Consider the following 12602-nt stretch of genomic DNA (forward strand, 5'->3'; position numbering starts at 1 on the left):
CTGCAGTCTTCAGACTTACAACTCCACTATTTTGGGTTAACGATCTGGGAAGTTTTTTAATTTCTTAATGCTAAAGAATGTGCAAAAGGATACAGACAATGACCCTTTTTTTTGCCAACTCCAATGACGCAGCCTGTGCAGCATTGCTCTGCATGAAGGATTTCAAGCTATTTCGTACTACAGTCTGTTGTTTTATCTTTCCCCTCCACCCCTCCATCAGTAACGGAAGGATGAATAAAGAGAATGTTACAGGACTAGAGATTCGGGATGACTGTATACTTTTGCTCTGCTGACCTCGTTCATCTGTTGGTTGGTGTGTTTTATTGTTTTACTTACACAGATAGGTCTTTAAGACACAGTCTGTCTTCTGTTACGTGTATCTTACACCGTCACACGCGAGGCATCAATGTGATCTTGCAACACAAATACACGGGCAGTTCTGGGCAAGATGCCCTACCCCAATTTGTTTCCTTCAGAGACCAGACAGTCCTACAGCTGTAAAGGCACTGTTCAAATCTTTAAAAGGTATTACCAACTTTTCACAGTATCATTTCCAAATGAATGACTTTACAGTCAGACACCTCTGGCCACATTTAGGTGCTCTGTCAGCACTTCCACACACCTAAATTTTTCATCATTGATAGACCAGCTGATTGGACTCATGATCAAGCATCGCCTCTTATAATGTACTGCAGTATTGTTGGAGCAATGGAAATGGTCCACGTATGTGACCTTAACTCATGGTAAATGCAAGCTAATACAGCTTAGTCCACTCTTCCAGAGGGCAACGTTTGCCATGCATGTGCTGCAGGTGGTGGCCACACACATGGAGAAGTACTGCCATGTTGCTAACGCGCAGTCACTGGTTATGAAAGCAGCAACTTGGTCATGAGAACGAGCTGTAGGATCACTGAGTTGTGTAAAGCTCTGTAAGATGTATAACTGCACTAAAGTTCAAGGCCCCAAATGTCAGTCAGGGCCTGGGACCTTCCTGGAAAGGGTGCAGAGACTTAAGCATTGGACTGATCTGCTCATGCTGTAGAAGACTAAGCCTTGCAAGACCTCTAATTTCAAAAGGCTTACGACAATGTGCACCCTGTTAAACGTGGGCACACATATGCTAAGTGCACGCAATGTTGACTGACTATTCCTTTCACTGCACTCTCCATGGTATAAAACCAGGACATTTTTATAATCAGAATTCCTATCTTCTTTTAAGCAGTTTCTTCCTCACCCCATCACGGCCACTCATTGTGATAAGATTTTCCATTCTTCTTCCTTTCTTTCCGCTCCTTCTGCAGGCGTTCTAGTTCAGCTTCATACATCATTTCCTGAATCAGGTACTTTTCTCTCCTCATCCGATCTCTCAGATCTTTAGGGAGATCTGGGATTAAGTAGGAAATCAGGTGCTTTATACAAAAGACAAGGTGCTGTGAAAACAAAAAAAGGGATGAAAAATTAAAATCTTAAGAAGAAAACACATACTTTCTATATCTTCTGAAAACTCTCTCCTTCCAATTCACAAAATGATGTTGTGTTAGAACTAAATCCATTACTAAATTTGAAGAAACCAAATCATGAAATTCTTTTTCCATAAAAACCTCAAAATCAGATGAGTATGGACAGCAGCAAAGGTTATGAGCAGCTGTGTTCAAATAAGGCCTCCAAACTGTTGTTTGACCTATGTGTTCAAAGCCCTGAAGTTACAACTTGCCAAAAGGTTGTTTGGGCTGGGCCTGGTATTAGTGGGTTGCTTTGTAGGAAGGAGGATCAAATGATATAATATTTTCCTGTTGACAGAAACCCCTTGCATCAGTATCATAACCAATAAATGACTTAGGCAAAATGAAACATTTTTTCTTATATCGTGTCTCTCATCCTAAGGCATATTCCTGTTTACTAAACATCGCAATTAAATACAAGGTAACTGATCCTTTGTCCCCCAAAGCTTGAGTGTGATGGAGGAGGATTGCTTGAGTGTCCTTTTTTTTATGTTTGATCAAAGATGCTGCTTGGAGATTTATTCACTTCATTTGCGAGAGGGGCAGAGAAACAGAAAAATCCTCCATCAGGGAAAAAAACACTTGTTCTAGATTGAAAAAACAAAGGTGTTTCTTCTCTAGGCAGAATTCTTCATTTGAGAGCCAGTGTAAAGAAAACGTAACATGTTTTCCCATGCCATCTCCTGAGAAATAAACCTACAACACTTTAATTGCTGAAGGTTTCTGTCAAAAGGGAAGTAGAAAAAATAAAGGGGTGGAAAGAAAGCTTCTCTCAGTTTAGCCTGGACAAATAATTTCTTTAATAATTCCTTTTTCAGTGATAGAAAATACTTTTGTTTGGTTTTAAGGGAGGTCAAGATAGCCAAAATAACCACACCCACAGCACCCAAAAGGTATCTGAGCTTACGTAGTTATTTAACTTATGAAAATACCCTACCTTGAATCACTTATCTCTTAGCACAGTCTTTTACTGTAATTGCTGTAGCAATCAAATACACCCATTAGTGTTTTCCACAGAGAAAGAGAGTCATGGTTCCTGCTGCAATTACCTTTTTGATTTCATAGTTATAGTTAAAAAACAGTTTGCAGTGCCAATAAACAGAGTGGCCCTTGCTGATGGAGACTGCTTTGCCTATGGCCTATGGCTTTGGCTGGGGCAAAGCAAAGGCAATTCTCTTGTGCAAGTGTCAGGCAGACACAAAAAGCTTTTCCACTGCAGGTCACAAATTTGGCCTGGCACTGAGACTTGAGCAGGGCTATTTTTTTCTTGCCTCAGTGATCTTTGCTGTGTCGCTGCCTTTATACCAAATGTGTATCAAGAAGCCAGGCTCTTCTCGATCTGAAAACTGTTTAGGCCTACGTGACAAAGCAGGTTCTTGTGGTCCTGTTCGGAGGCAGATAACCTGGCTCTCAATACCAACAGCCTAAGAAACGAAGAGATCAAGCCCAGCAAGCAGGCCTCAATCATATCTTTCCTCTTTCCTTCTTTCTTTCTGTCTCTTTTTCTCTCTCTGTCCTTAACATGTGACGGAGATGATGGAAGAGCCTATCTCCTTAGGACCCACCTCTAAAGACTTTGCCCCTTGTAGAAAGCCCAACCTGCAGTGCCATATTCCCCCTTTTTCTGGGAAGGACTGAAAAAGATAGTTGGGGAATTCGCTGCACATGTTGGGCCTCTGCTGAGCCACCAAGACATCCCCTCACAAAAAATAATCTAGAAAATGTTTCCCCTTCACCTTTCCTCTAATTCAAATGCTTCTGTTCTGTGATCCAAAGAGGTGTTTCGAAAGCTCAGTTCAGTATGAATTTACATAGTAATGAGTCAGAAATGCAGTACGTGCTCATGAACATTATGCCAATAATTTATGGTGATTACAGCTTCCATATCTGTGTTGGATGCCCTGTTGCTATGATTTCAGAGCAGAGGATTGAGTAAAGAGTTTTTAAAAATCATTTGTTTCCTGTTTGGCTTCTTCACAGTGCAAGAAGCATTTCAAACTGCTTGTGCTGTAGAGATGCTGAGCCCCTGGTTTCTGGCAGGGATAGTCAGGCGTCTGAAATTCAGGCCTTAAGAGCTGCATTTTGTTTTGTAAATGATCTCGTCCTATTTATCTACCCTCCTGTCTCTCTTTTTCAAAATCAGCATGGGAATACCAGCCATGTAAAGTTGGTATTATGTTCTCTGGTTTGTCTTAAAGAGTTCTGAGATACCGACAGTAAGTACTAATACTATGAACATCGGCAAAGGTATTGAGTACTTTTCATCGTCATCATCTTTGTGATGCTAATCATCCTGGGGAAATGAGTGGTATTAAATAATAAAGAAAAAAGCTAGATGTGTAAATACTGTAACTTAAACTAGTTTCACTTTTCAGTTGTTCAGATTCCATCTTTCCTTCTCACGTGTCTTCACCCCTTCCTCACACAAGGGTCAGCATGCAGCTTCCCAGCCTAGCCAGGATACAAATGCCAAGACTCAGAAAGTAAATAAAGGGCTCATTTACTTCCCCTCTTTGCAAGCCACCGTTACAGTTTTCCAAGTGCTGCGTTCCCCTTTTTGTTAGAACCTAAATACCTGTGACTATTCAGAAAACAGATCCAAGTTTACAAAGCACAATATAAACAGCAGAAACCAACACAAGCAGCTCCACAGCTGCCATCATAGATCAGCCCAGTGAAAATGCTTCAAAGGGAAATTTGTTTCATTTTGTTGTTTGTGTCAAAACAGAGAAACAAACACCCTTGCCACCTGGATGGTCACTGACCTCAAAGACAATAATGAAAGCCAACCGCGCTGCTAAGACGTGCCAGAACTGCAGTGTGTAACCGTAGGGCACTGGGGAGTGAGGAGGGTCTCGGTAGTCCCTGTATCTGAAAGACAAGCAGAGTACGGTAGTTAGTGAACCCCTGCCCTGCTGCCTGGGAGGAAGACAAACCTAAACCCCAGCTTTCCTTGATCATTGCATTTTCTGCACCAAAACGATCTTGATTCAAGTTGTACAAGTTACCACAACACTGCTTGATTCTTAGGCTGGGCTTGTGCTAGTGTTTTTTGTGAGATCAGCAAGTGTCCTCATCATCTCCCCCTGCCATGCTTTGGTTCACCAAAATAGATTTACGTTCAGATGAAACCTAGCAAGGTTAGGACAAGGTTCCCCTGGACAAGAGGCAATGGGTAAAACCTGGAGCATAGTAAGTTCCATGTGAATGTAAGGAGAAGCTTTTTCACTGTGAGGGTGACAGAGCACTGGGACAGGCTGCCCAGAGAGGTTGCAGTCTCCTTCTCTGAAGACATTCAAAACCTGCCTGGATGCGTTCCTGTGTGATTTAGTTTAGGTGATCCTGCTCTGGCAAGGGGGTTGGACTAGATGATCTTCTGAGGTCCCTTCTAACTCCTAATGTTCTGTGATTCTGAACGGTAAGAAGCACTCCAGGATTGCACTTCACGTTCTAGCTGCTAATGGAAATTCAGAGCAAAGGACCAGGCCAGTGCCTGCATGAAGCAGAACTGCTGAAGCGAATACAGAAGATGATGGGTGCTCAGCACCAATGGTTTGACTCTACAGTAACTAGATATATATATTGGGGAAGCTGGATCCAGGAAGACTCCAAAACTCCATTAAACAAATCATAAATCTGTTTAGATCACACATTCTGTAATCTGTTTCTACTCACAGTATGTTAATTTGAAAATCCTATTGCAGAATCTTAATTTAAAACCAGTGGAAAACATGTTTTCTCATTAGGTTGTTTCCTAGGTGGGACAGAAAACCTATTAAAAAAGTATTGAAAATACCATAGGAAATACTATGCTTAAGCTTGACCTCTAAGTTAGTTTTAAGAAACCATGGAAAACTCAGATAAGCAAAGGAAATAAACACTTGTTTCATCTCTGTGATAATCTGCGTTACTCCCTGAAGATTCACCCTCATAGATTGCAGAGGGTGCTACACAAAATTAAATAAACCATGTCTTGACAACAATGTCTCTTTAATTGCAGTATCTTGAGTGCATGTTTTCAAAACTGAGGTGACCTTCCCTTCTACAAATGGCATCCTGACTTCATAGTTTAGGATCTTTAACAACATCCTAAGCATTGTGAAAACAGGAGTCCCTGAACCAAGTCCCAAGTGAGTAGACTGTTACCTCTCCATACTTGCTAGGAAACAAGCACCAGGTGTGAAGAAGTGGAGCTGGAGTTGATGATCCTTATGGGTCCCTTCCAACTCAGAAACCTTTTATACACAACCAGAATAGTGCAGCATCATCTGGGTTCCAAATGAGCAGAAGTTAACTGAGTATGGCCACTGTTTTGTGCTCAGGCAGACTGCCTCCCTAGGAAAATGCCTGCATTATTGCACAACTGAACACAGTATTTCCTTATCTCACTATCAGTATCTGGCTTGAAGTGCAATTAAAATGACTGATGTTTTAGCAAAATTCAGGTGGGTTAAGTAGCTAATAAACCCAGCTAAAGAAAGAAAGATGTTAATTTTCTTTCAAGGGCAGACATACAAAACAATTTGGTGCCCCCCCAAAAGAACAGATTTATCTTCTAGAGACTTATGGCACCATCTTTAATAGTGTTGTTTTTATGGGATACTGAGGGGACAACCTTTTTCTTGATGGGGTTTCCACCATCAGCTTTAAGTAGCAGCAAACTCATACTTGAAGATGGGAAAGAACGGAATTAAAGAGGGGGAGGAGAATGGTCAGAATCACAAAACATTATTAGACAGTACTATGGCAAACAATGTGGAACAGAGTATTCTCAAAGTGAACCTGCTCCATACAAAATATTCTCTATGGATTCAGCACTGGGATGCACTTTCTGCCAAATAAGTTGCAACACTGCTAAATATCGGTTAGTTAAACAAAAACATTAATCGCCCCCCAGTTCATGACACTACTCAACTTAATTAATAAAAATGCCACAGTGTCACAAAGTATCACTGACTTTTGCTGTATCACAGAATATCTTTTTTGTTTTATTTTTTTTTCTTTAGGATATTTTGGCTATTCACAATGAAAAACAGTGAATCTACATGTATCTGCAGCTACCAGGATTCGTGCTTATAAACCAGCCTTGCAGTATAAAAATGGCAGCTGTATTTCTCATTCGGCAATTTTGTTTGGGACCCCATTTAAGACCTTTATGTAGAACAGTTAAAATCAATCAGGTGCAAATCTGTCATTACAGACTAGTCTCAGACCCAATCTGCTGGTTGAAGACAAAGACATAAAGATAATTGACCGCTCATTTTATTTAGATTCAAACCACAAGTAGATGGCTATAATTACACCTGCAAGCAATGACAGCAACATATTAACAATTCAGCAGTTAGGAAGTGCTGGATTTGAGGTTTTGTGAGGGCAGTTCAGGACAGACCCCAATGCTTGTGCCTGGCAAACCCATGAAATAACTCAGCATGGTCACTTCTGTGCAGTCTTGACTTCCCTGTGCATGTGCTGTGATACAATCTAATAGAAGTCTCATCTTACCGGTACCTAAGTAATTGGCCAGCTATTACCGGTGCTTTGATATCATATTTCTCCATGACACTTGTGTCTCATTCAAGCCACAATACCACAAAAATCCTGCAATAGGAACACCTGCCAGATACCCACTTTTCAGCTTCTCCTGTCCCAAAGGAAGGAATAATTCAAGTAACAGCCAAGCAGTACCATGATCTTGTCCCTAAATAGCGCAGTTAATTATTTCCATTACTGTTCTCTAATTTCTGAAAATTAGTTCCATCCCCAAGTTTATCATGATGCTTCTCCCTTGCAATGTCTTATGGCAGGGAGGCATTTTCTTCAGATACTTACCTGCAATATTTTAATGGTGAACCAGAGAATTCGCTTCCATTTGATGTTGGTTCTGAACGGTTTTCAAAGTCAGACACCAGGAATACTGACAAACTGGCATTAACATAGCCAACCATACACCTGGAGGGGAAAAAAAATCCTGTCATCAGGGCACAGCAAGGTTTTCCCATTAACCCTCTGGTACCCAGGAGGATGTTCTCTGGGTTTCATGAAATCCATGGTATAATTATAAAGCTTATTAATATTTGAAAGGGCTGTTGAGGCTATATAAAATAAATGGTCAAGTAGGTCATATGAGCAATAAAAGTGAAGCAATGGTAGATTTCTATGTGCAAAGGAATGGGGAAGACTAGGAGTGGCTACTTTCGAAAAGTCACCTAAAAGGTGACACAACAGGAGTAGAAAAAATAATGAGTAGTGCTAGGAAGATAATCAGAATATCCCTGCTGTTACTCTCATGATACTAGCACAAAGGGGCATTAAAACAGGTGGAAAGGCAATACACATAAATCAGCTTTTTACAAAATATCCAGTTAATCGGAGGAATTCAGTACTAAAATATCACGGGTTGGCTGAGCATTGGCAGGGGGGGATCAGGCAGAGTTTGGTGAACACTGAGTAGGGGGAATGCACATCACCTGACAAAGGGTTGTGGGGGGTCACAAGAAGGCTCAAGGTTGGTGTTGGTAAAGCTGACGAGAGTTATGTCATATGTAGTGTCATGTTCACTCTGCACTGCTGAAGCTCAGGTAAGTCTAGGTACACTGCTCAGCTTACTGCAGAGTATTCTGTACAATAAGAGCTGGTGGGTTGGCTTTTTTAAATTTTAAATATGGATTTGCAATCTTTGAAAAATTACATTTAAACACCATCTGTCTTTGTCTCAAAATCTCCATGCTGATTGGATTTGAAACTTAATTTAATTACCATGTTTTTCTAGTATCACTGGGTGTTATATGGATCTAATACCTACAGCTGCTTTTGGAAAGAAAAAAGGACCTCTGATTTAAGTTATTCAACAGCAGATGTTCTCGAGTCCTTAAGTAGAAAAAAAAATCAATAGTCCTGTGGATTTTTGAAGAGCTTCCTTCTTTTGCAACAGTACTTAATAATAACAATATCCAGGATGCTGACATAAATAGTTTCTATCCAAGTTGGCTCCTTCAAGGGATTAATATCTGATGGTTTCATCTGAGAAATTCACTCAGAAAAGCTGCAGAAGTGTGAAAACACTGTACAAGAGATCTGTGAAAAATGGCAAGAGCTTCCTCTGCGAGCCAAGCTACTTTCACTGGTTTCAAAGCCAGTCAGTCATATGTGACTCTTCACAAAAATACAGTTTCTAAAGGTGCTGCTTTTTCATGGGCGGTGGTCCTGAGAACATCAGTAGCAAGGAAAGTTGCTGACAGTGCCTCAGCATCCTGTGGATCTTCATAACAGCACAAGCAGAGCCCTGTGCTCAGGAACGACTGGCACCGGACCAAACACTTTACCCTCAAAGGGACTTCCAGCTCTTCCTGAAAATAAATGGAAACATTTCCCCTGGCACCTACCAAAATGCCGAACTCCTCTCAGGACAGCAAGTTCTCAGTGCTGCTAATCAGGAGCTGCCACACCAGCTGCCCTTCTTCCATCAGCTTGATTAAACGGTATTGACAACCAGAAGGCGGCAAAAAAGCAGCAACAGAAGAACTTGCTTTTGGTAGCAGGGAAGAAAAAATCAATCTGCCATATGTCTAATAGCAGAATGTAAGCTCTCTGTCACTGTCTGCTGCTAAGCCTGTGTTTCTTTGAACAGTAGGGTTTTTGCTAATGGGGCTGTGAGGACATTATTTGCAAACTGTGCCTATTTGTGTTCAGCTGGATTTGATGACCTTCTCCAAGTCCAACTGCCTGTTGCCATGTAGCAGCTATACTCATACTCATGAGTAATATGCACAAGCTAATGTAATCTCAGTGTTTAGCAACACCGAAAGAAAATCCACTTAGGCAGCAGGGATTCGGTTCACAAGTATCTCCTGAAAGATTTAATCTAAAGGCTCTAGTTTTAGAAGAAAAACAAATTGCTTTGCTCTGTAAATATATCTTGATTTATTAGTTGGGAATTGCTTCCTCTTGTTAGTTGCCACCTTTTTTTTTTTGAGCAATACATGCTGAATACTACGTCAAACTAAGAAGCCTAATAAGGTTAAAAAGCTTGTTAAATCTGCAACTGATAAATATCAGCATCGCTTCAGAATGAAATGAGGGTTGTATCCATGTAGTACAGCTGGGAAGCACCACTTGTGCAGCACGCTGTTACACCCCCCAAATCTCAGTAACAGCTCTGCCATGTTTTTCTTGCATTAACATCATCAATTACAGTCCCTCAGCACTCCATTCGGTGAACATACAAAGCAGCAATATCTATGGCTGATACCTGTTACCTGAGCAAGAGGTTTAGGTTAGTGGAATCAGAACATGCCCAGACAGCGCTGCTGTATCTATTTAAGTAGCAGATGATTTTCATGTACATCTGTTTTCCCAAACAAGCTTACTTTTGTCCAGCTTCTCCTTGGCCAGCACAAGGTCCGTATTTGTAAGCATAAACAAGGCGAGGGATGAAATCCGATGTCACAGCTATAACAAATGCATTTGTGATAACAGAAAGAATTCCGATGCCTTCCAGGATCCCATACCAGATTCCTGTTCAACAAGGAGACTTATGTTAGCTCCAGGAAAAACAAGAACAAAAGTACCTAAGATATTGCATGCTCTGAAGCAGTTGTCCCCACCACCCAAGGTCTTTTCATGTAGTTTCTATCCAAGAGTTACTGCGTAGGAAAAAGTTTTCTTATTGAACAGCAGGATCTCAGTGGGACAGATTTCTGTTCCCACCAGGTGGTAGTTTTGTTTATCCTGCAAATAATCTCAAGGAAACAGCAAAAATGCTCATGGAGGTCTTTGGTCCACCAAGCCACGCAACCATGTGGACATCTTTAAAAAATGCTGCTCCCTGCTTGTGATGGCGGTTGTCCTGCTTTTGAGGAGGGTCTGCTAGGGCAGCTGTGAATATATGGAACCTATGATCTCCCTGTCACAGGAGCCTTGTGTGAAACTCACACACAGCTGGTCAGTGTGTACCTATCCACATCCAAACCTTCATGGTGTGCTACTGCTACACAATGGCACGCAGCCCCTGGGCGTCACCTGGGCTTCTGACCCATCTGCAGCAGCATGACGGATCCTGTAGTACAGGCACACAGCAACTCTGGTCATGAGGACCATCCCTGAGCACCACATGGCATAACCACTGATTTTAATGAGGCATCAAACTGTCTCTGAAAACTTTGCTGAATAGGGAGGGAACGCAACTTAGTTTGAGAAATGACAACTAAATCAGCCTGGGAAAAATAGATTTCTGTTTTTCTGGGCTTTTCTTTTTTTTTTTTTTACATTATGTAAAGCGTTTTTTCAGGAACTATGCCTTGTGGTGTATGCTGTGTGCTGGCTGATGGCCAGGCTTGTACCTAAACTCATAGATCCTCACTGTTCACATACAAAGCTTTACTCAGAGACAGACTTCAGCTACATGGTAGACCATTCTGAGAGCACAAAGACTGGGCTTCGTTATTTCATGGTGTCATCTACTGGTTTTTGCATTGCAGATGGGCAGCGAGGTATCCTATTTACCCCTCCAAAGAAGCCGGGGATTCAGTGTGGGGCAAGTGACTTTGTTTTACAGAGTTCTTCCTAAAGGTGTTCTGCTTTTGCATGCTGCAAGGGCAGAAGAGATTTATAGTCAAAATATGTTTGGAGAGCCTTGTGCGGGCTGGGTGACCTCAATGTTATGTGAACCCTGTGTTTAGCAATGTAGGTGTGCCTCACTGCGAACAAGTTGTCTCTTGGGATCTAGACTCACCCTGTCTCACTCACCAGGGACCTAGTGGTCATAGCCCCTGAGTCACAGGGGAGCTTGGTTTTGGCCAGGTAAGTATAAAACATGCGGTTTCCCCTACGGGATGGTGGCCGCTTTGGCATGACTTTCATGTTTCAGCTACTCTGAGCAGTGGCATGTGTTCATACGGTGTGTCTGCCACTAGGAAAAACCTGCAGGGAACACCGATCACTTCATTAAGACATCTTGGCTGTTAAGTCACCCAGAGCATCATTAGAAGACATTTTCTAATACAGACTATTAAGCATATTGGCATCAGATGCTTGAAGTTTTTTAGAACAATCAAATTGTGCATTACTAATGGGGAAGATGACTGAAAACACCTTAATCTGCTCTTACTTGAAGTGGTCAATGATTTGCCTTAAAAATGACATGCACCTAACAAACACACATGCTCACCTATGTCTTTGGCTCTTGAAGCTAAAGGTCTTCTCCACTGGGTAACAAATTTGTATGCATCAAGCCGAATTTCAATGATATTGTTAAGTAAGGCCAGAAGTGGTGCCAGTGGAAAAGCTGCCACAAAAATGGTTGTGAATCCAAACTGAAGGACTAGGGGAAGAGAAAAAAAGAAAGATCACAGTATAGCTGTTAAGATCTAATTCCAAGGTCTAAGGTGCCAAATAACATAGGCATGCCAACATTAAATATAGATACACAAGCATTTCTTCTTAAGCCATACAATAGTCTATTGACACTTGTACAGCACTTCCTGGCCAAATGTTCAGAGCAAGGTTGACAACAATCAAAGCACATCTGTCCCTGGGATGGACAGCAGCATCTAAATTTGTAATTTGGAGTGAAGTTTGGAGGTGGAGAAACTGTGCCTTTAGAAAGGGACACTTTTACTCCAGCATCAACTGGGATTTCTCAATACCTGCAAAGATTAGGGTTGGATACGTTCCTCTTTATAGTACAGATGGGCAGCAGTTTGAAACTTCATGTTATCTTCAAGAAGCAGGTTTTCAGCCTGCCAAATTTCCCATTAATAGAATTTAACTAATTTGGAATTGTGTGAGGGAGAAAAGAAAAGGAAAAAAACCCAATCATGACATTCACAGTCCAGTCACATAGGGCAAAAGTTCTTTAACCTTTCTTGGAACAGTCACCCTCCCTTTTCTCCTCCTCCAGCTGGAGCAATACATTCTGGCAGCCAGATAATTTGTAAATGTGAAATAGTAAATGATGGTAAATTTTAAACATAAACAAATGTGCAGGTCTGTAACATCTAATTTTAAAAAAATGAAAGCTCCTTTAGTGAAGAACAGCAAAGTTCTTCAGAGCTCTAAGCAGCTGAAGAGGAGGGCTCTGCTTTGGAGCACTCAAAGCCAGAA

General features: G+C 41.4%; 1 protein-coding gene across 1 annotated transcript in view; it reads right to left on the bottom strand.

Annotated features, from left to right (window-relative positions):
• Window positions 1–1238: 1238 nt before the first annotated feature.
• ANO4 (anoctamin 4) overlaps window positions 1239–12602 on the bottom strand; it is a gene marked incomplete at both ends in the record, with an annotated part of 126314 nt that continues 114950 nt past the window's right edge. Inside the window, 5 exons of the mRNA XM_084265453.1 lie at window positions 1239–1430; window positions 4268–4373; window positions 7332–7451; window positions 9869–10016; window positions 11668–11820. Of these exons, the coding sequence (XP_084121579.1) occupies window positions 1239–1430; window positions 4268–4373; window positions 7332–7451; window positions 9869–10016; window positions 11668–11820 (719 nt within the window). The remainder of the gene's footprint in view (window positions 1431–4267; window positions 4374–7331; window positions 7452–9868; window positions 10017–11667; window positions 11821–12602) is intronic.

Source organism: Gallinula chloropus (genome assembly GCF_964237585.1).
Source record: "Gallinula chloropus genome assembly, chromosome: 1".
In the NCBI taxonomy this organism is placed as follows: domain Eukaryota; kingdom Metazoa; phylum Chordata; class Aves; order Gruiformes; family Rallidae; genus Gallinula; species Gallinula chloropus.